Source organism: Cynocephalus volans, chromosome 12, assembly GCF_027409185.1.
Source record: "Cynocephalus volans isolate mCynVol1 chromosome 12, mCynVol1.pri, whole genome shotgun sequence".
Taxonomy (NCBI): Eukaryota; Metazoa; Chordata; class Mammalia; order Dermoptera; family Cynocephalidae; genus Cynocephalus; species Cynocephalus volans.
Genome location: NC_084471.1, coordinates 99,983,927 through 100,004,929, shown reverse-complemented (window position 1 = coordinate 100,004,929; position 21,003 = coordinate 99,983,927). Strand labels below are relative to the sequence as shown.

Sequence of the window (21,003 nt, the reverse complement as noted above, 5' to 3'; positions counted from 1 at the left end):
CAGTATGTGGGCATACTTTAATATACATGTTCAAAATAAATACTTTTGTATTTAAGGAATCTAATAAAATTTTATTCATTTTTGCCCTTGGATAATGAATCTAACAGTACACCAAATTTTAAAATCCTCTTTCATTTTTTACCCTGATTTGTGGTCTCATAGGTTTTTCTCCTCAGTTATCCCAATTAAAGCTCTTGTGTTTAAGAATCAAGATACAGTTTACTTAAGCTTAACTGTCCATGTAACCTGAGGGCCAATAAGTCTTTCCCGTATTTGACTCTCTCATTAAAAAGTACTTTCAGAAATACTAAGAATCCATTTCAGTTACCCCAGAAAAAGGATACTGAGATTAAGCTGAACTGCCTTCAAATAATTTCAAACAAATTGGCACACAAATTAGTATTTTGCAAGAAGAGGCCATTGCCATCACAGTACAAGCATTTGGACTGAGATAAAACAAGGCAATATTCCTCTTAGTTTATTATAGCATAGTGCAAGTTTCCACATAGGAAGCCCACCAGATAAAGATGCACATTAAAAATGTAAACATATAGAATTCTCAAATTCTAATTGATACCCAGTTATTGCTAACCTTTCCATCTTCATTTAAGCATCAAGAGCCCCTGTGTGTCACAGAACACAAGTTCAATGTCCATTTTGTCTTAGACTGTGAGCACTTTGTTCCATCAACAGGAAGAGTTAATGCTTGTCTGACTGAAATCCAAGACCCTGATGGATTACCATACATTTATATGCAAAGTCCAGTGCATCTGATTTTTATAAGCTGTCCCCAACAATCTGAGTATTATTCTGAAATCACATTTTTTCTCTTTAAAAAGTTACTTCAGTATTTTTTAATTACTTAAAATGTTACTTCACCCCTGCCAAAATTCTCAATCTTTTCTTCTGTTGTTTTCTTTTGGGCCCTTAAAACCCAGAGAGGCCTTGGTAAGATAGAATTTTTTTAAAAGCCATTCAATAACTAACCCACCAACACCTATTAAGGTAAAAATACATTAATGTAAAAACACATTCAGTTTTAGCAGAGAAGCGCTAGACACATGTAAAAAGCAGGAAACTAACTTCTGGCAAGGTAGCAGAGCAGTGCTAGAATCATTCCACAGGTCAGCCCTGATGGCTGAAGATGCAGCAGCCGCAGTACTGCACATGACAGCAGGCTAGGCAGATTACGTAAAAGACTTCCATTACTCCCTTCCACCCAAGTTCTGACAGCTGAGAAGTTAACAGTTTGCCTTCTCGTTTAATCCCCATTGTAAATTTGTTAAATTATCTTAATCCGTAAAGGGATAAGAGAGAACACACATAAAAATATATGAGGTGATTACAAGAATAACTGTGGATAATTTGAAAACGACCTAACATTCACAGTGGGTAACAGGAAGACATTAAATTCATGTCACACATTAGAAGAGGTATGTATGTAACATCATTCTGAGAAAAATTGGCCTAAAGAACATAAAAATGTCACAAACAGTTAATATAGGGAAAACCTAATGATAACAAAAAATTCTCTTTTTAAATAGATTGTCTCTAACCAGAACATATTTAAATGTTTTACTCAGAAAATATATATATTTAAATGATTTCATATAGTGATATTATATACTGAAAGTACTGCAAGGATATAGGATTAATTTACAACAAAAATATAACAGTTAAATTTGTAATTCTTAAACACTGTCTATACGTGTTGTAAAAAGACATTTTAATGAGCATTAAAAAAATCTTGGAAATAAAGAAGAGCAATAATATGTCTAATTTTTGATCCTTATGCAAAAGCAGCAGTCAAATTGAAGAGCTAAGCCTACTGGGGAGTGGAGCTAGTGGAAATATTAAAATCAAACCTTAATTTAGAAAATTCCATTTAATCAGTTCCTCAGATTAAAAAGCTTGAATAAGTCACGGTATCTTAGCAAATGGCCTACAAAGTGGCTGGGGGAGGCAGCAAGGTAAAAACACCTAGAAAAAAAACTAATCTCTGACAGAGGTGTGGATCCTAAGGTAGGGGCACAAGGCTTGCACAGGCAGCCCCACGGCATCTTACCAGACAGCTGGTCTCTCCTGCAACAGCAACACCCAGGATGGGTTTTATAAACACCTACTTTCCTCACTAAAATTGCTGGGTTCCTAAAAGAAAACACAGCGCTTCATCCAAGGTTAGTATTAATTCCTTTTTTTTTTTTTTTCTTTCATGATTTAACTTGTTGGCCCTCAAATGTTAGTTAACATGGAGGCTATTTGGCTACTTCCAATTATCTATGGTTTGCTGCTCTGAAATGGACTTAAGTTCTTCTTATTCTTTTTTTTTTTTTTTTTTTTTTTTGGTATCAATAAAGCCCAGACATTCCTGGTCAGGGATGCCTTTAGTATTCCTGTTTCCTTTGTACTCAGTCACTTCACTGGGTTTAAGGCATGCTTTGTGTATTTCGTTTGCAAAAATAAAACTTTTAGTACAAATTTATTTTTTATACAAACTTTTATGGCACAAGCAGCAAATCTGCTGTTTTAAGAAAATATATAAATATCCTTTTCTTCTGTACAAATATCTCCAGTATTCCCTGCCCCATTTTATAATTTTAACTGTACACGGTCTGCCTCATCCTTCTCTCATAGCTCCCTCCCCCCCTCCAGATCTCAACCAAATTTGTATGTACGTTTTTATTGGAGGCAGTCAGAGGAGGAGGGATCCTCCTCAGGAGGAGTCTGTGCAGGGAGAGGGTGGCGGTGGGTAGAGGTGATGAGAATAGCTCCTCTCTGTGTATGGAGAAGGTGGGCAGCTTTCATAGTTCTCCTCTGCTGACAAGTATTGGCTTCGGGGTGTCGGAGGTGGGGGCACAGGTTCTGAGTCATAGTTCAAGTCACTGGTGTAGCCCTTGGCTGTTGCCATTGAGGTCATTCTCCGGCTAGGAGCATAGTCACTGTCACAAACATCTGTGCTGCAGGGTGTGGTGGGGGGTGCAAAGTGCCGGTAACTATATGGCCTATAGCTGGTATAGGGAGAAGACAGAGAGAAACAGAATAAGTTTTACAGAGAAATAATTTTCCCTATTAGCATACAGAGGTATTAGATGTAAACTTCACTTTGATAACAAAAACTACTGCAATTCAAATTTGCACAGACCAAAAGGCAATTTTCAGTGGCAGATTAGCAGAGGAAGATAGCATGTATTTTCATATTTGCAAATAAAATGTAATTAGAGGCTAGTAGAAATGAATAGGATGGGAATGTGGAGGTAAACTCAATCTAGCCTCTCCATGTGCTCTTCTTTGTCAACTTAAACTGTACCATAGAATAAAAAAGCACTATTCAAAGTTGTACTTAATGGTCATCTTTGGAAAATCTGTTTACACATTTTGCTCTTAAGGTATAGAGTAAACCCTCACCAGTTTCTGCAGTTTCATAGCCGATGAGAAGAATGGGTCTTTGCATATGTTACAAACTCAAACTTCTTTAACTACTCCATAATTTATCTGATGAATAATTCAATGATGTCTGAAGACTTCATTTCTTTCTTTAAAACTCAAACATTGGACAACCCAGGCTGAATTTCAGTAGAAAGCCTAAGGGGAATATCTATCCTATTAATGACACCAGCAGCAAAGGGAATCTGCTGTGGTTTGGGGGAAACAGTTTCAATTCCTTGTGTATTAACAAAAATATTGTCATAAGTGAAGCTTTCACTTAACATCAAAATGATAAATTTTAAAGCCCGTGTAGGGCCAGTGAATTTTCTAATATATATTTCAGAGGCCTAATTTATTTCTTACATTTATTCATCTATCTTTTCCAGTAATTTATAGTTGTTAAGTTTGTATCATGGCTTACTAAAGAAAAAAGCATTGGAAAGAGAAACACACTGTACTAACAAAAATAAGAGCTGGCCTAAAGTGCTGCTTTTCTATCTTCCTCCTTCTATTTTTAGCTTCTCATACCTTTTTATTATAAGTATGGTAAAGTTTATCTTACTTTATATATATATCCCAACCAAAGATTTATTCATAAGCTTTCTCAAACAAAGTGAATGCAAGAGAAGGGGCAAGAGCAAGTATAAAAGTAATATAACAATTCATAAAATACCTAGTGATACAAAGTGCCACAAGATAATATCCCAGGATACAAACCATTTGATATCACTTGGGCTTGCATCAAAGAAATGGCTACCAGGAAAGCAAAAGTTACATGACCTGCTGAGCAGGTTCTTAAAAGTTTTTATATCAATATTAACATGATGTTGTAGGGTTTTTAGGTTTTTTAATGTCTTTTTGTCCAATCAGGTGTCAAGCCTTGGTGAAATTTCTTGGCTTGACATTCAAAAGGCCAAATATTTCTATTTACGGAAAGAAAATTAAATTAATTCTTTTTAAGTCCCAATTCAGACTAAAATCTCAACAAATGACAAAAGGTTTGACTCAGAAGAGAATTTGGCTTAATTTGAGACATGGGAAATGGTTAAACAAGAACTGTTTTTGATGCAATTACGTTTATTTTGATCAAACAGTGTTTCATTCAGCTTGAATTAAGAAATTAATTTTTGTGTTATGACACCAAGGTCAATTTTAGTTCTTTCCTTTTGTTTTTCAGTGTTTAGGCTTCTATTACTCTGTTTGGGCTTCTTAGAACAAACTTGTGGCAGAGAGAGTGACATTACAATAAATCAAAAAAAGCAATCAGTTCAGAAACAAGACTATCTCAAATAGTCCTATCTAAACTGAAATGAGAATTCTGAATGAGGTACTATAAGTAGTTTTCACTTTATTTCTATACATGTGTAAAGGTTATATAAGGTCAGTTTGACTGAAATGCTAGAAAACACCTTATCTAGAAGGTAACAGGCACTTGGGAGAAGCTCCGACACTCAGAATATCAAGCTGACTTTCTGTCGGCCCTTCAAGTAAGATGGAAGAGTAAGGCTGTCACAATAGTACTTGACCTGCTCAACACACTCTGTAGACTCAGAAACTAGCACAAAGGCATAATGTCCCCTTTTGTGGTTTACAAATACACTTCGTTTATTTTAGAGTCATTCACTTTTTTTGGCTGGTCAGAACAGAGACTGAACCCCGGACCTTGGTATTATCAACACTACACTCTAACCAACTGAACGAACTGGCCAGCTATGTTAGTGAGTCTTGATTTATTCCATGCAACTACATGAGAAATCTTTTACTCCAGATAGTAATAACATATGTAAGAAAAGACTAAACTTACGCTTCTCTCAACTTTTCTCCAATTCTGTGCCCATACTGTTTTAAGCTCTCACAACTCTCTGAACCATAGTCTTACTTCAATAATCCATTCTTAGAATATCAATCAAACTTAACCCGAGCAATAACCTATTTTGAAATCAGTAACTTTGGTAGGTATGATTTTCCTCAGAATACTGCAAAAGCTTGGGGCTCTACTTTATTACTCTAAAAGCCAGCACTTTGACTCTTTTTTAAAAATGTAAAATGTCCAGAAAGAAAAGAATTTGTGGCAGGGGCAATGTAATCATTACCAAGAGAAGACGCTTGCTCTGTCTGATGGCTGTGATCTCCTCGTCTGGGCTACATGAAGCCACAACTAGAACACTTCTCCCTTCTAATGAATAGTTCCACTTATAATAAAGGAGGATGCGTACTACCTGTACGATCTGTGAGTGGACGGACTGTTTGAAGAGTAACCAAATTCCACAGTGTAATGTGATCGCTCCGTGGCTGGGGATGGCGGAGGGTTCAAAATCTAAAAGGAAAAACAGTTAAATATTAAAATAATGATAGTTTACAGAGAGACTATTAGACTTTCTTTCAGCTCTTCTTCCTTCATCTAGATTCCTATTCCTTTCCATTACACTATTAGCACAATCCTCTTTTTCCAAAGAACTGACCTCAAACAGTACTTTAGGATTGTGGCTCCACATTTCCTAAGACACAATTTCATCATGGCCAAAGAGCACAAAGTGATGAAAAGATAATCTGTGATCTACAAGTCACTGGTTTAAGATCAGCACAGCTAGGTTCTGATTTTTTTTAATTATAAATGTTTAGAGAAAAATTACTGATTTAGCAGAAATTCCAGGTGTTCTTCCTCTTTTGGGAGGTCATGAAATGAAGGTCCTAAGTCTCCCAAGAGGTACCACTCAGTAGTTCTGTTTTTATTTAAAATGTAAAATTACTACCCAGTGCTTTCAAATATGCTGCATATTACACAGTAACTTAAGAGAAAGACTGACAAGCATGGGGGAAGGGAGGTAGTGGTGGTGGTAAATCCTTCTTTGAGCCTTATATGCCTAAATTCTATATTATAAAAACTATTTTTATATTACCGTCACTGAGCACCCACATTTAAATGAGTTAAAAATCTAAGATCCTATGCATCCTAGCACTCAAAGGAAAACAAAGGAAAACAGACTGCTTACTGCTGGGAAGTAAGTGCCTTTGGTGCTTGAAGAACTACTTGATGATGCTCCCGTGACATGAGCTCGATCATAGGGGGGTCCACTGCTTCCCCCCATGATACTGAGGGAGCTGATCATTGATTTACCTCGAGACATTCCTAAAATGAAAGGAAGATACAAACTACAGATGAATAAGATCTATAAAAATGCATGAAACAATTTTATTCAACCCTAGGATTACAAACACCAACAAACGTTGGTTAGAGTACGGTGCTGATAGCACCAATGTCCAGGGTTTGATCCCTGTACTGGTCAGCTACTAAAACAAACAAACAACAACCCCAAATGCCAATAGTCAAATAGTCTAATTTTAAAACAACTTATGCCCTCTTTTTCTAATAATAATTGAAAACATTTAATGGAGAAAGGAAAACGAATGTTCTGTAGAAGTGAATGCTTCCATTGGAGGCAGTCTAGAACAAGGCCAGGAATAGCTCGCACGTCCTCCCTCCCCTGGTGGAAGCAGAGCACTTCAGGATGAGAGGCTGTCAACCTCTTGGAGGATTTAAAGCAGCAGAAAGGATTGTGAAGGGCAGGAATGTGAAGCAGAGAAGATTAAATAATAGATTTGTTAAAAAACAAAAAGCAATATATGCAAGATATTTCTTCATCTACTAGACACAAATGTTGCAGAAATCAAAACCACCAGTGCTAAAGAAGAAATTCTATTTTTTCTAAGTAGCTTCCCTAATTCCACTAACTGAAAATAGGTATGGCGACAAGGAAACATTATCATTTACAGCTTAAAAACCTTGTCTATTCTCTTAAGAGTTACACCCACAGTAAGTTCCTGTTTTCAGAGGGCTTTTGACAGGCACCTCTTTCTCCATATTCACTACAAAGAAGGCTTCTTTCCACTAAGGGCCACCAGAAAACACTGAAAAAGCTATACTTCCCCAGAGCAATATGGCTATCCAAGTGTAAAATTTCTAGCTAGTTGGCTACGCCTAAACCAGCCCTAGCCCCACTGTCATCACATAAAGTCAGGAGAAAACATAAGACAGGATATCCCTGCTTTTCATCACCCAGCTATTTCTAAATCTTTGATGAATCTTTGTTTGCTGAAGGTTATCTTTTCTATTTTTTGGTCTCCTTTTATTCCTGGGCTCAGCAGTACTGGGGTTCCCTGGCAGTAAACCTAAAGAACATGTTGTTTATGATATGACTCTTTTCACCTCATGACTAGCTGGTTCACTTTCAGTAGAGTACATCCAGGAGTGCAGCCACAAGGGCTTAAAGCTTGTATATGTATTTGCTTATATCCTTTGGCAATTTCTACCAGGCCTTTTATGTAAAAAGATGCTAAAAGTAACAAAGAACATTTGTTCTTATAATGTGTTTAAACCTGAAGTAATCTAGTTTGAAATAGTCTCTAGATAATATTCTGTTTCCATGATGGAAACTTGGCAATCTTGCTAGGAACCAAGACTTGATTCTCAATGGATCCGTCTTACTCACCTGGAAGAGATCCTGACAAAGAACTTGGGTGTGGCACATAACCAAGGGGCACAGAAGCTGGTCCATGAACTACGTAGTCATTAGTCATGGTTTCCCCATCTCCCTTCATACGTGGACACAACATCCTCTGGCAGATAAAGTATATGGTTCCAGACACAAAAATGGTGACAATTACTCCAATAACTGAACCAACAGTATTGGTGGCCTGTGGTGCTGGCTCTTCAGTTGGATCTGAAATGGAGAATTCAGCATAGTTATCTAATGGAAAACAACTGTATATTCAAAATAGCAATCAAAAAGAGGACTTGCAGAATGTAAAGATACAGGCCTAATTAATTCATCAACATTTTCTTTTTTATGAATACATATACACCACACCTCATAGACATATGGGTCAAATGCCATCATGAGGAATCAAAATGAAGTACCCTTAAGTGAGAACAGAAAAATAACAACAGATTGGAAAGTACTGACAGAAACAAAGATGGTAAATGAAGTATAGATTTAAACATCATTCAGAAGCTTTCAATACATATATAGATAAAATCTATTCTACTTCATTCTGTATACCATAAAAATCGACAAAGTTGTCATCAAATGTTTTACCTGCAATGTGAAGAAGCCAAAAGATGCCCTGAGTACATGTTAGAATTTATCTTTTTCGTGACCGGCACTCAGCCAGTGAGTGCACCGGCCATTCCTATATAGGATCCGAACCTGCGGCGGGAGCATCGCCGCATTCCCAGCGCCGCACTCTCCCGAGTGCGCCACGGGCTCGGCCCCATGGTTAGATTTTAGATTTGAATAGCAACATTTAGGGCTGGTAAGGAAAATTAGAAACTAAAGATAAGCCTGAGTTCCCAGACCCAATCTGCTGCTGCCTTCAGGCTGTCCACCTGCCTGACTTGATGACTAGAGGCCTCAGAGAACGGCCAGAGCCCTAGAGGAGGCTCCTGCCCGAGGGATCCACCTTCGCTGGATCTCTCAGCTACCTGAGGCTTTAGGAAGGAGAGGACATCACTATCCAGAATAAAGGAAAAGAGCAAATGGGCTTATCAAACTTAGAGCATTACTCTTCTAAAGATAAATTTTTTAAAAACTTAAAAAAAAGAGCTACTCTTCTAGTCAGAAGGAAAATTCTTCCATTCTTAATAATTAAATTACCTCACAATCGCAGATCCTTTAAAAAACTTCCTTCTGCTTCATCTTACCTGAAATCTCCCATCCATGTAGCTAAACACATCCTGACAGATTATATGAAAGAAATGAGTGAAAATGACATTACTAAGTACATAATATGTAGGGACTATCAGTTACAAACTTAGCTGGTGAAATGTGAGGCACAGATTATCCTTAGTCCCTGTGGAAAAAAAAAAAATCCCATCTTTTTTGTCCCTTTCTAGTGCCTTGGCATTCCTTTCTAATGCCAAGCTTTAAGAAAGTTTACATCAGAATGCATTCTACATAATATAGGTAAATACTGTTGTGTGATACTTTCCTTACAAATGCACCCACATCTTTGTGTCCCTTTTGATGTGGTCAAAAAAACTTTGAAAGCAACCAGTATAACAAATTTCCCTGCCTATATTTGTATCATCTATAATCCATATGCTTTACAGTTTTTGTATTTATGTGGCCTTGCCAGACGTTTTCTTGAAATTGTCAATGACTTTCATTGTTAATGAAATACTGTCCTGGCTCTTGAGAAGAACAAAGTCCTCATGACCTTATCTTTATCTGTGTTATCTCTTGCTGACCCCTCAAGACATAGCCTATATTTTGGCAGTTCTATTTACACATAGTTTCCCAAAGATGCCAGTTTCACACCTTTCTCCCCGCCCCCCCATCCCCCGCTTTTTTTTTTTTTGGTGGCTGGCTGGTACAGAGATTGAACTCTGGACCTTGGTGTTATAAGGCTGTGCTCTAACAAACAGAGCTAACAGGACAGTGTTCCTTTCTGCTTTTGAACAGGATATTCCCTGTGCCTGAAATGCAATTTCTCTAATTACATGCATAATGAACACTGTTCATTGATCAACACCCAATCTTAGGCACAATTTTTCTAAGAAGACTTCCTTGATCAACTCCATCTTCATTCCTTAAAAGTTGACTACTCTCTCCTTTGTACTACTACTTGTACAGATCCCTGTTAAAGCATTTTTTATATTACTTATCACATTCCTTTATCAATAGTACCTTCTATGACCTAGGCTATGTGTTAGCCAGGCTAAATGATATATACGTTAAATCATTTAATTTTGTCACAACCACCAGGCTAAGTATCATTATCTTCATTTCAGAGATGAGGAAACTAAGTTTTAACAAGAACAAATAATTTGCTAGAAGGAGAGGGGCTAGGATTCAAATCCAGCTTTACCTGGTTCTAAAATTCCTATTCTTACTGTTTTTCATGGTTGTTCACTTAGTGGGTTCTGAGAGTTTGCTACTTTATTAAGGGGGGTGGCAGAGGGGGGGAATGAGAAAAAGCTATAGTCTTAATGTTGAACCACTTTTACTAATTTTTTTCTGGTTTAAAATTAAATAAGTAAATAAATAAATCCCTATTCTTACTACTATCTCAACCACAGAGGACTCTGAGAAACTTGGTGCAGGTACCATGTATCCTCAGAATACAGCAGAGGTTTTTTTGAGATTCATAACTATTGATCAATGCCCTAACATATATCTAATGTTAGGCCACAAGGCAGTAAATGCTTGTTGAGTTAATGAACAGATTCTAAGTCTCACTGAATATCCCACCTGAACTTTGTAAAAATAAGAGCCTAAAGTCCTCATTACAGCTGAAAGAGGTTTTTTAATGAGTTCTATCTAAATTCCATCAAACCAGTTTTGACAGGGTAAACCTGGCTTACACTAAATTCCATTCAGAATCAAGTTTATCGTGGGAAAGAAGGAGGCGGAGGAGGGGCTAGTAAAAAATTGGTAAAGGGTCACAAAAAATGATTAAATTGCGTAATGTTGAATATACTAATTACCCTGATTTGAGCATCACATACTACACACAGGTATTGATATTCAACTCTATACCCCTCAGATATGTACAATTATGTTTCAATTTTTAAAAAAAGAAGTTAAGTTTATCAGTTTGGGATATATTATATATGTTAGGGCATTGGTCAACAGTTATGAACCTTGAAGAAACCACAGGATGTTCAGCCAGGGGTCCCTAAATCTAGGGGTATATGTTGATTCAAATATCCTTTGGCTGCATTTTAAGAAAGCTCTTAAAGTCTTCTAGCCATTGAGAAACTGGTGGAAACACTTCAAGAAAAGAATGGGAGACAGTTAAACATGGACTGATGTTCAGAAACTAACTCTAGATCACCACTTGATTTCCATGTATCTAACTAATTATTTGAGGGCTTTGTAACTTTAATTGTGGCAAAACAATATTTATTCTTTTCTGGTCCTTTACTAAATGTTTCTTGTGAAGATTTCTGTGCATAAGAAAACTGCTATCTTTAAGAAATTATTAAAAACAAATCAAAAAATCCCTAACCAATAATTAGCTTAATATTAACACTTCTTAATAAGTAAATCTTGATTACAAGTAAACCTCACACATAAAGAAAAAGTATTTTTTAAATTCTCCCTTAAGAGTAATTAACAAGGTTTTAGTCCTACTTACAACAATCCAGTTCATCTGATTTGTCACTGCAATCCACATTATGATCACACTTCTTGTGTTTTCCAATGCACTGACCATTGGCACAGCGGAACTGATCAATTAAACAAAGCACTGGGAAAAAATGCAAATAGTTTTCTTATTTTTTACTATTATGCAAAGCCAAACGCTGGCAAGAGTCATAAGGTGCTTCCTCAGCATAAATGAAAAACAAATTGGACTTTTAGATACAACTTAAATATCAGTCTCTAGGGATTTCGACTTGTACAGGGAAAAGGAAAAAAGGGGGGGGGGGATCCAGCAGGAAATTTACTATTTTATTCTTTACATTAAATTTCCTCTTTCATAATAATTCTGCTGGTTACCCTAAAGAATTCTAAAGAACTTGGTTTGTTTGTTCTTACTGTATTAAAGGTTAGTGAGGAAAAGAGAATTTTAGATTGTAATAAATAAATCTACTAATTAAGAGTTCACTGGAAAAAGGGACTATTTTTATATACTGAAGGCCTAATCTTTTGGTCCCATTTCCCAATTTTCAAAGCTTATTAATTTATATAAAAATACATGCATGCGAAGTGAATTAAAAACATAATTTGGAACAGGGTATTACGTTCAGACATAATACGGTCAAATGTACTTGAAAACTCTCAAATCTACTATTGAGCTAAAGTAACATTCTGAAATTTGAAGAACGTAATGCAAAAAAACCCGCACAACCAGACACTGAGGAATTTTGGATACCTTCACAGTTCTTCTCATCTGATTTATCCTGGCAGTTTGCATCCCCATTGCATCGGAGGGCACCATCAATACACTGCCCACTGGCACACTGGAACTGGGACTCTGAGCATACAGGACAATTTAGTTCATCACTGTGGTCTTCACATTCAGTAAACCCATCACACCGCCAAGCCACAGGGATACAGTCAATTTCCCCCGTGAAACAAGTAAACTGTTGAGGAGAACATGTTGGGGGTTCTTCAAATGAACAAGGGGGAGGGAGTGACAAAAAACACAACAATGGTCACAAAGAGGTACAAACACTTACACCCGAGTGAAACTCATTTAATAATTAACATAAACTAAACACTTTATAATAAATATAATTTGTAAACCATTTCAACTAATTGGAGAAGAAATAAAGTTTTTACACTACTACTTCATTTAGATTCACTAATTCAAGTATGATTATAGTATTTGTAATCCATTACAATCTCACACGTAACCTAGGAATAATCACTATAATTACCAACCTCCAAATATTTAAAAGTTAGCCTAGAACTCCTAAGTTTTTTAGTTCTGAGGTCCTCAAAGGGTGATCCACGAACCCCTGAGGATACCTGAGACCTTTCTCAGGAGACCCACAAATTCAAAATTACGATTATAATAATACTAAGATGTCATTTGCTTTTTTCACTACAATTGCAATGATGATACAAAAGGAATGGTCGCTAAAACCATTGGCACCTTAGCAGACTCAAGGCAATGACACCAAACTGTACTAGTACTCACTGCATTCTACACAGCCACACACTCACATTTTAAACAAAAAGGCCAGTTTCATTAAAGATGTTCTTGATGAATCAATAAAAAATATGAACTATATTAAAGTCAACTCCTGAGTACATGTCTCTTCAAAATGCTGTTTGATAAAATGGGAAGTATACATAACACTCATTTTGCAAACCTAAGCATGATGCTTTCTAAAAGGAAAGCATTTGTTTGACTTGTAATCTCAACTCAAAATGAACACCGTTTTTACCTGAAAGAACAACCAAGAGATAAAATATAGTTATTTACACTTCAGTATTTGGCAAGAATTTTTTTTAATGAACAAAGTGAGCCTGTTACTTCAAGGAAAACAATTTGTGGCAAATTATGTTACTGGAGCTTTCAATCAGAAGTTAGAATTTTGGAAAACTTGTATCCAACACTATCAGCTCAACAGATTCCCACCACTTAAAGACTTTTCTGATGAGATTGATGCTGATATTAATAAATGTGATTTTTTTATATTGTATAATGAAATTGATCAAAACTTAAAGATCTGGGAATTTCTGAATTGAATTCTAATATTTCCAAATGACCAAGGAAATATTAACACTTCTTAGTAAGTAAATCTTGATTATAAGTAAACCTCACACATAAAGAAAAAGTATTTTTTAAATTCTCCCTTAAGAGTAATTAACAAGTAAATAACAATTTCTGTGCCCCTTGGTTATGTGTTTACAAAATCACGCCTGGGTAAAAGATCCATTCAGATTACAAAATAGATAAGTATATTTTATATTTTTATATATGAACAGTTAATTGATACAGTTTCAAGTTCTACACTGTAACTTAACCTGTAGGAAACTACCACTTGTCAAGATTTGGTGTGGAATCCAAATATCCATAATTACTTGAAAATGCTATTATTATAGTCCTCCATTTTCCAACTACATATCTGTGTCTGGCCAAATTTTCTTCATATATTTCAACCAAAATTACATATTACAACAAATTGAATGCAGAAGTAGACATGAGAATCCAGCCCAACATTAGATTTACAAAAATGTAAAAACAATGCCACTCAGTTTTCTCACTAAAATTATTTTACTTAGAAAATATAATTTTCTGAACATAATAAAAATATGTAAGGGCTTATTTTTAATAAATATTTTTTAAAGTTTTTGGTTTTAAATTCTAATATAGTAAAATATAGATAAATATACCCTATGCACGCGCGCGCGCACACACACACACACACACACACACAAAATAAAAAACCCTTTGGAGGCCTCAGTAATTTTTGAAAATGTAAAAAATAAGCTGAAACCACACAGTTTGAGAACTCCCATTTGAGCCTAATTTCCTTGTTTTGCAAATAAGTAAACTGAGGCTCAGAGAGGCTAAGTGACTGTACAAGGCCACAGAGCTCCCTATAAACAAGGGACAATAAAAAAGATAGGTCTATAAGGGTAGCCTCCTCACTTTTAGCCTAGTGCCTCTACTACTACAGCACAAGCTGACTCCTCAAAATATTTGTGTGTTAGTAAATTCTCTAGAGAACACAACAACTTAATATGACCCTGAATCAGAAAATCCATCTTTAGAAAAGAGAATATTGCAGATTACATGTGAACATTTTAATTTTACATGGAGAATCTGAGGGATTATTTTCTAAGAGCCTATTTCATATTCAGCACTATACTAAATTGTATACAGAATCAAAATAGGTAATATATAATCCATGTCCTTAATGGGCTTTGAATTTGATTGGAGGTAGAAAGAGACTAATAAATATAAAATTTATGACAGTATTACTCTAAACTGCATGTCATGCAAACTCTGGTAACAAGTGCTACAATTCAGAGAAAGAGGAGAACATAGATCATGAAAAGACCAGCTGCACCTTGAAAAATGAGTGAGATTTAGCATGGGCATGGAAGAAGAGAAATATGTCCTTAAAATACCGCAAGTAAAGCCAGAGAAGCGAAACAAACAGAACATGCCACAGTGATCCTCAAACTCTGAAGAGCCAAACAAAAGTAAAGTGAGCAAGTTGGGAAGAAATACAAAAGGAGATAGACTGGAGACACAGGCTCAAATGAAATCACATCTTGAAGGTCAGGCTGAGGAAATTAGTTTTTTATTTCATTTATCTTCACTGTAAAATCAATATTAAAAAACAAAAAGACATACGCAAATTTTCATTGAAGTTTAATTCTTAATAACAAAAAATTGAAAACAAAATGTTCCTCACGGGAGAGTAATAAATTGCAGTGTTATAATGAAATACTACTCAGCAATGAAAAGGAAAAACTACTAATAAACAAATGTATGACTGAATCTTAAAAGTATATTAAGCAAGAGAATCCAGAAACGAAAATGATACATATATCATGATTCTATTTATGTAAAGTTCAAAAACAGGCAAAACTAATTTGTGGGGATAAAAATCAGAATAGTGGTTACTTCTGGAAGAGGAGAATTTACTGGTAAGGGACAAAAGGGTTCTTATGGCAACATTCTATACTTGATTTGGGTGTCTGTAACACAGCTGTATACATAACGTCAAAACTTGCTGACTATCCACTTGGTACATATATTAAAAATAATCACTAAATGTGCAAGCAAAAAAAAAAAAAAAATCAAAAGTCCTTTACAAGACATTTTCTAACTGGAAGATGAAATCCTTGATTCAGATTCATCTATGTTATCATTAACATAAAGGGACATTTTTCTAGGATTTGCTTTATTAAAGTAATAGTCTAGCATCCTGATACATGGAAATACATGCTATTTTTTTATTGTGGTAAAATATACATAACAAAATTTATCAATTTAACCATTTTAAAGTACACAGTTCACTGGCATTAAACACATTACATTATTGAGCAATGCCTTTTTTTTTTTTTTAATTTCAAGAACCAGAGCTTAACTTTTACTGTGTGCCTGTCTCATCTCCCTGACTACATCGTATGCTCTGCCTCAAAGATCCTCAAATCTTCTAGTCAAAGCAAAGTGACTATGGCAGCTACTAAATACATGCATTATTTATTTTTTAAAAACACTCGAAGTTAGAATAAAATTTATTTGTAATCCCACTTTATCAGCAATTTTTATATTCTGAGTGTGCATACTTTTTTTTTTTTTTTTTTTTTTTGGCAGCTGGCCAGTACAGGGATTCAAACCTTGGTTTTATAACACTGCATTGTAACCAACTGAGCTAAACAGCCAATCCTGAGTGCAGATTCTCTTTCAATCTTTGTTTACAGAAATACGTGTTTTATGTAGTTGAACTCATAATAAAAAACACTATTTTTAATAACTTTATTTTTCACTTGAGCAAGTATTTTGGCTACATTTTTACATCAACTTCATATCATAACATTAAACAGCTATATAAACTCAGTTATTTTACTTAATAATTTCCTACCACTAGAAGTTAGATTGTTTTAAAATTTCTGCCACTGTAGATAACAGCATGATGCAGTCTTTTCCCTTCAGCTGAATCCACTTAGAATTATCCCCAAGAGGAAGATTTCTGAATTAAGGGTATGAATACTATTATGTTGCTTGATACTGCCACACTATGATTTAACAAAGGAATGAGCCAATTTCATATACCCCATGAGTGATTAAACCAATTTAACTATCACTACACTCAGTGATTATCTTTAAAAAAAATTTTTTTTGTTAGATAAATAAGAAAAACAACAGAAAACTGCTGATGGATTTGAACAAAAGAATATTCTCTCCCCTGGACATATTCCCAGCAATAATACATAAACTGACAGAATCTAGAATTCAGTGGATGGAGAGATTATCAGAGGTAGGATTAATACATCTTGCTACCCTGACAGGGGGGAGCTACTTTATTATTAAGAAATACACTCATTCACAGGCTGAAAATGTGCCAATATATACATAATAAAATACTATTCAGCCTTAAAAAAGAAGGAAATCCTGTAATTTGCAACAACACGGATAAATGTGAAGAACATTATGTTAAGTGCAATAAGCCAGGATGAGAAAGGCAAATATTGCATGATCTCACTCACACATGGAGTGTAAAAAAGTAAAACTCATAGGAACAGAGTAAAATAGTGGTTCCCAGAGACTTGGAGAAAAAAAAAAGAATAACCCCAAAGGCCTAGTATACTGCAGATAAATGGAATACGAGTGACCAATTATATTAGGAGAAAGACCAACTTCACTGCCTCATCTTAGAAAGCTAGACTAAGATACGTTGGCACTTAGGCTTGCATAAAAAATCACAGCATATTTACCTCCACAAGATAATTCATCTTGAAGTAGAACCAGGTGCATGGGGCAAGAGCACCTTGTAGTACCATCCCCTTTCACAAGACAAATATGTGAACAGCCACCATTATCCTGAGCACAAGGGTGCTGTCCTGCAAAAAAGAAAAAAAAAAGAAAGAAAGAAAAGAAAAAGGAAAAAAGAAAAAAACAACCCTGTTAAAATCAATTATTTATGAATTATGAAGAAAACCAAGTGTAAAATCAGCTTGGACTTTATTTTCACACAATATGATTCCTCACTCCATCCTCCCACAACCTACAAGAAAATATTTATATCTAACCACAGTCTTTACATATTTATATAAAAAATATTTTTAAATATCTTAAGTTATGGTATAGTTAATGTCAATTTTTATGAATATGAAAAGCTGAGTACTGAAATTAAAAAATTGCTAGGGAGAATGCTGAAACCTGAATATTATTCTATTTAAAATACATAAGAACTTTTCTATACTAAAGATGTTAACTCAAAAACACATTTCTAAAAGATAAGATGATTTCATCAAAAAGTATACTTTAATGAGGAATCCACTGAAAATAAGAGTTGTTGGAAGAAAAAACTTAAGGTTGCATTTGGCTGAACCAGAAAGATAAGGACAAAAGGTAACTTGCAATAAATATTATAAATGTCTAATTTTCTCATATTTGGGCTATGTTAAATAAATAAACCATTAGGCAACTTTTCAAAGTCTGTGTTTCACAAGTTGTTTTTAAGGAAATCATTGTTTTGAATTTTTTATTTAGCTTGTGTTAAAAGCAACTTGAAATTTGTCATCACAAAATACCAACATCTAACGCAGCCACCACTTATTATCTGAGTCTCTTCTACAATAACGTCAGTCCTGCTTCAGTTTGTGTTGATGAGATTGAGGGAGACAGCTATCTACAAATGAGCATGTTGTCCAAAAGAGACATTACTCACTGTATTAGTCCATTTCTGTTGCTTATAACAGGATACCTGAAACTGAGAAATTTATAAAGAAGTAAAATTTATTTCTTACAGTTTTGGAGGCTGGGAAGTAGAAAGTACAGGGAACACACTTGGTGGTGGCTCTACAGACACATGGTAAATGATGAGCAAGAGAGTGAACCTCCTCACTTGCTCTCCTTTTAAAGCCATCAGAACCATGCCCATTACCACCCATGAAACCATCAATGGGTTTACCCATTCACAGTGTCCACAACCTAATCACCTCTGTAAGGCCCTACCTTTCAATTATCATAATAGGATTTCCTACCCTCTTAACACTATTACAATGGAAATCAAGTCTCCAACACATGAACCTTTGGGAGACACATTCAACCCACAGCACTCATTATATTAGAATATACAACCTATATAGTAGTGTCTTTCAACCTTTTAATTCTGACAATTTTGATTAAAAATCTCATTTTTAACGTTAGAAATTTCAAAAAATGTTTTTCCAAATAAAAGACTGTATTTAAAAGTTGAGTTATATAAGAAAGAAACTCTTCCCTGAAATTTTGAAAATCTCCACTGAGGATCTTCCACAATGAAATATTCATGAGTATATCGATGGGATAAATAACTTAGGTATTATCATCATTACCTTATTTCTATTAAATGTTCAGCATGACTTACACATCACAACAGAAAATGACAATTCTTTCTAATTCTCAAACACCTCTAACTATACTTCTAAGTTCACGAATGGTGGCAGTATAATGAACATTCAAACAATCATTACTTCACTCTCCTTTTATTCTTTCATTCTTCAGTTTGGTTTGAAAGCATCATGTTGAAAAGTAAACAAGCTTCAACAGTTCTCTCCCTAGTACTCCATTTAACATTAGCATTCCTGGCACCATCAAGAGAGACCTATGATAGTGATTGCTATGAGGGTACTTTTGATGACAAACAGGTATTGACAGAGTTTGGCTGTACTGTCCCCGCCAAAACTCATGTGGAAACCTGATCCCCAATGTGGCAGTGCCAGAAGCTGTTTGAGTAGTCATGGGGGTGGATCCCTCATGAATGGATTAATGCTCTCCCTAGGTGGGGGGCTTAATGAATGAGTTCTCACTCTATTAGTTCCCACAAGAGCTGGCTGTTTAAAAGACCCTGGCACCACCACCTCCACTTCCTCTCACCATGTGATCTGCTTGTACCCACCGGCTGCCTATGGCTTTCCCCCATTAGTAGAAGCAGCCTGAGGCCCATGCCAGATGCAGCAGTCCCAGAATCATAAGCCAAATAAACCTCTATTCTTTATAAATTTCCCAGTCTCAGGAATTTCTATTATAGCAACACAAAACGGACTAATACAGGTATTAACAAGAAACAAGGCAAGAGAATTTGCCATTTTCAAAAGTTTTCAATAAAATAGAAAAGTGGCCATAAATTTTTTTTAAGCTGGAATTTGAAAAATTTATCTAAGAGGGGGGAGAAAACCCAAGCACTTACTGATTAAACATGGTCTTCTCCATGTTTACACTAATTTTTAGTTTGTTTTGCTTTTGCTTAAGAATAAGATTAATCCATGATCACTATATTCATCATTATATAAAATATAATTTTTACTTTTGTTCAAAATATGGGAGTTCAGAGGGAAGAAAAGAAATAAATGCTTTATATACTATCAGTATTCTCAAAGGGACTGAAGGAGATAAAAAGAAGGCATGACAAGCAGAGACACTTCACTCGGAGAAATTTTTTTAAATGAGCAAGACCATGCGCCTTTCCACCACTCCTGGTCATAAGATGTTTCATTTAAAAAGGCACCCAGGTTAGTCTGATAAGGCTTTAAAAGCATAAAAAGTTTTTAAAAAGTTTAAAAAAAAAAAAAAAAGCAAAACTAATACTGCACGGAAATTTTAACAATAAAAGAGGTTAAGAAGACACAAAAGTACATCTTAAATTCTTACAACAAACATAAGTCCTCAAAATAGCATTACCCCAGCAGCACTTACTATATTCCTGAAGGTTCAGCTCCTTTACTGCATGGATGTCACTAAGCTGGGCAATACGAGCCTGGACTTTGGTTCTACCCTCTCGACCTGTCATGTCAATTTTTTCAATCATTTGCTGCTGCTTATCAATCCAATAGAGCCAGTTTTCAAATACAGTCAGTCCCACAGGCTGCAAAATATTGGAGTCTTCTAATACTATCCTGTTGGCACCTTAGAAAGGAACATTCAGCAGAAATGATTCATGTGGGTCAAATCATATTTTCAACAATTATTTACTGAATACCAGTTAGATACTAAAAACATGGAAAAGGAAAATATAAGCTCTCTACCACAAAACTTAAAAATCATGCTCAGAAAATAAACACACACTAGACAGTCAGTAACAAACTAGGCATTCATGTGCAATCGAGAGCAAATGACTGCCCGATATACAATAAATACTCCAGTTCACATCACAGGAAAGAACTTACAGTTCTTAACTTTTTTCTAGCAGAGTCCATTTTTCAAATTAAATTTTATGAAAAACCCTAACAGAAAATGGCGCTTGTCCAGGGGAAACAGGGGTGGTAAGCCCAGAGTTTTGTAATCTTGGCGTCCCCCACTTGCTAAGTACACCTGAGGCACATATGAAGAACAACTGTACCCTTACCTCACTGGCTTCTCCAAACACGATTAGAAAAAAATCACTGAGTCAGAGGTTAC

General features: G+C 35.4%; 1 protein-coding gene across 2 annotated transcripts in view; it reads right to left on the bottom strand.

The window, feature by feature from the left end:
- Positions 1-2,351: 2,351 nt before the first annotated feature.
- LRP6 (LDL receptor related protein 6) overlaps positions 2,352-21,003 on the bottom strand; it is a 160,552-nt gene continuing 141,900 nt past the window's right edge. Inside the window, exons 16-23 of one of the 2 annotated variants that reach the window (XM_063074658.1) lie at positions 20,302-20,511; positions 17,337-17,462; positions 12,304-12,540; positions 11,566-11,676; positions 7,917-8,147; positions 6,420-6,556; positions 5,646-5,743; positions 2,352-3,008 (exon numbers count right to left, since the gene is read on the bottom strand). In XM_063074658.1, coding sequence (XP_062930728.1) covers positions 2,714-3,008; positions 5,646-5,743; positions 6,420-6,556; positions 7,917-8,147; positions 11,566-11,676; positions 12,304-12,540; positions 17,337-17,462; positions 20,302-20,511 — 1,445 coding nt within the window. In that variant the 3' untranslated portion in view covers positions 2,352-2,713. The remainder of the gene's footprint in view (positions 3,009-5,645; positions 5,744-6,419; positions 6,557-7,916; positions 8,148-11,565; positions 11,677-12,303; positions 12,541-17,336; positions 17,463-20,301; positions 20,512-21,003) is intronic. The other variant, XM_063074659.1, reaches the window with a different exon arrangement.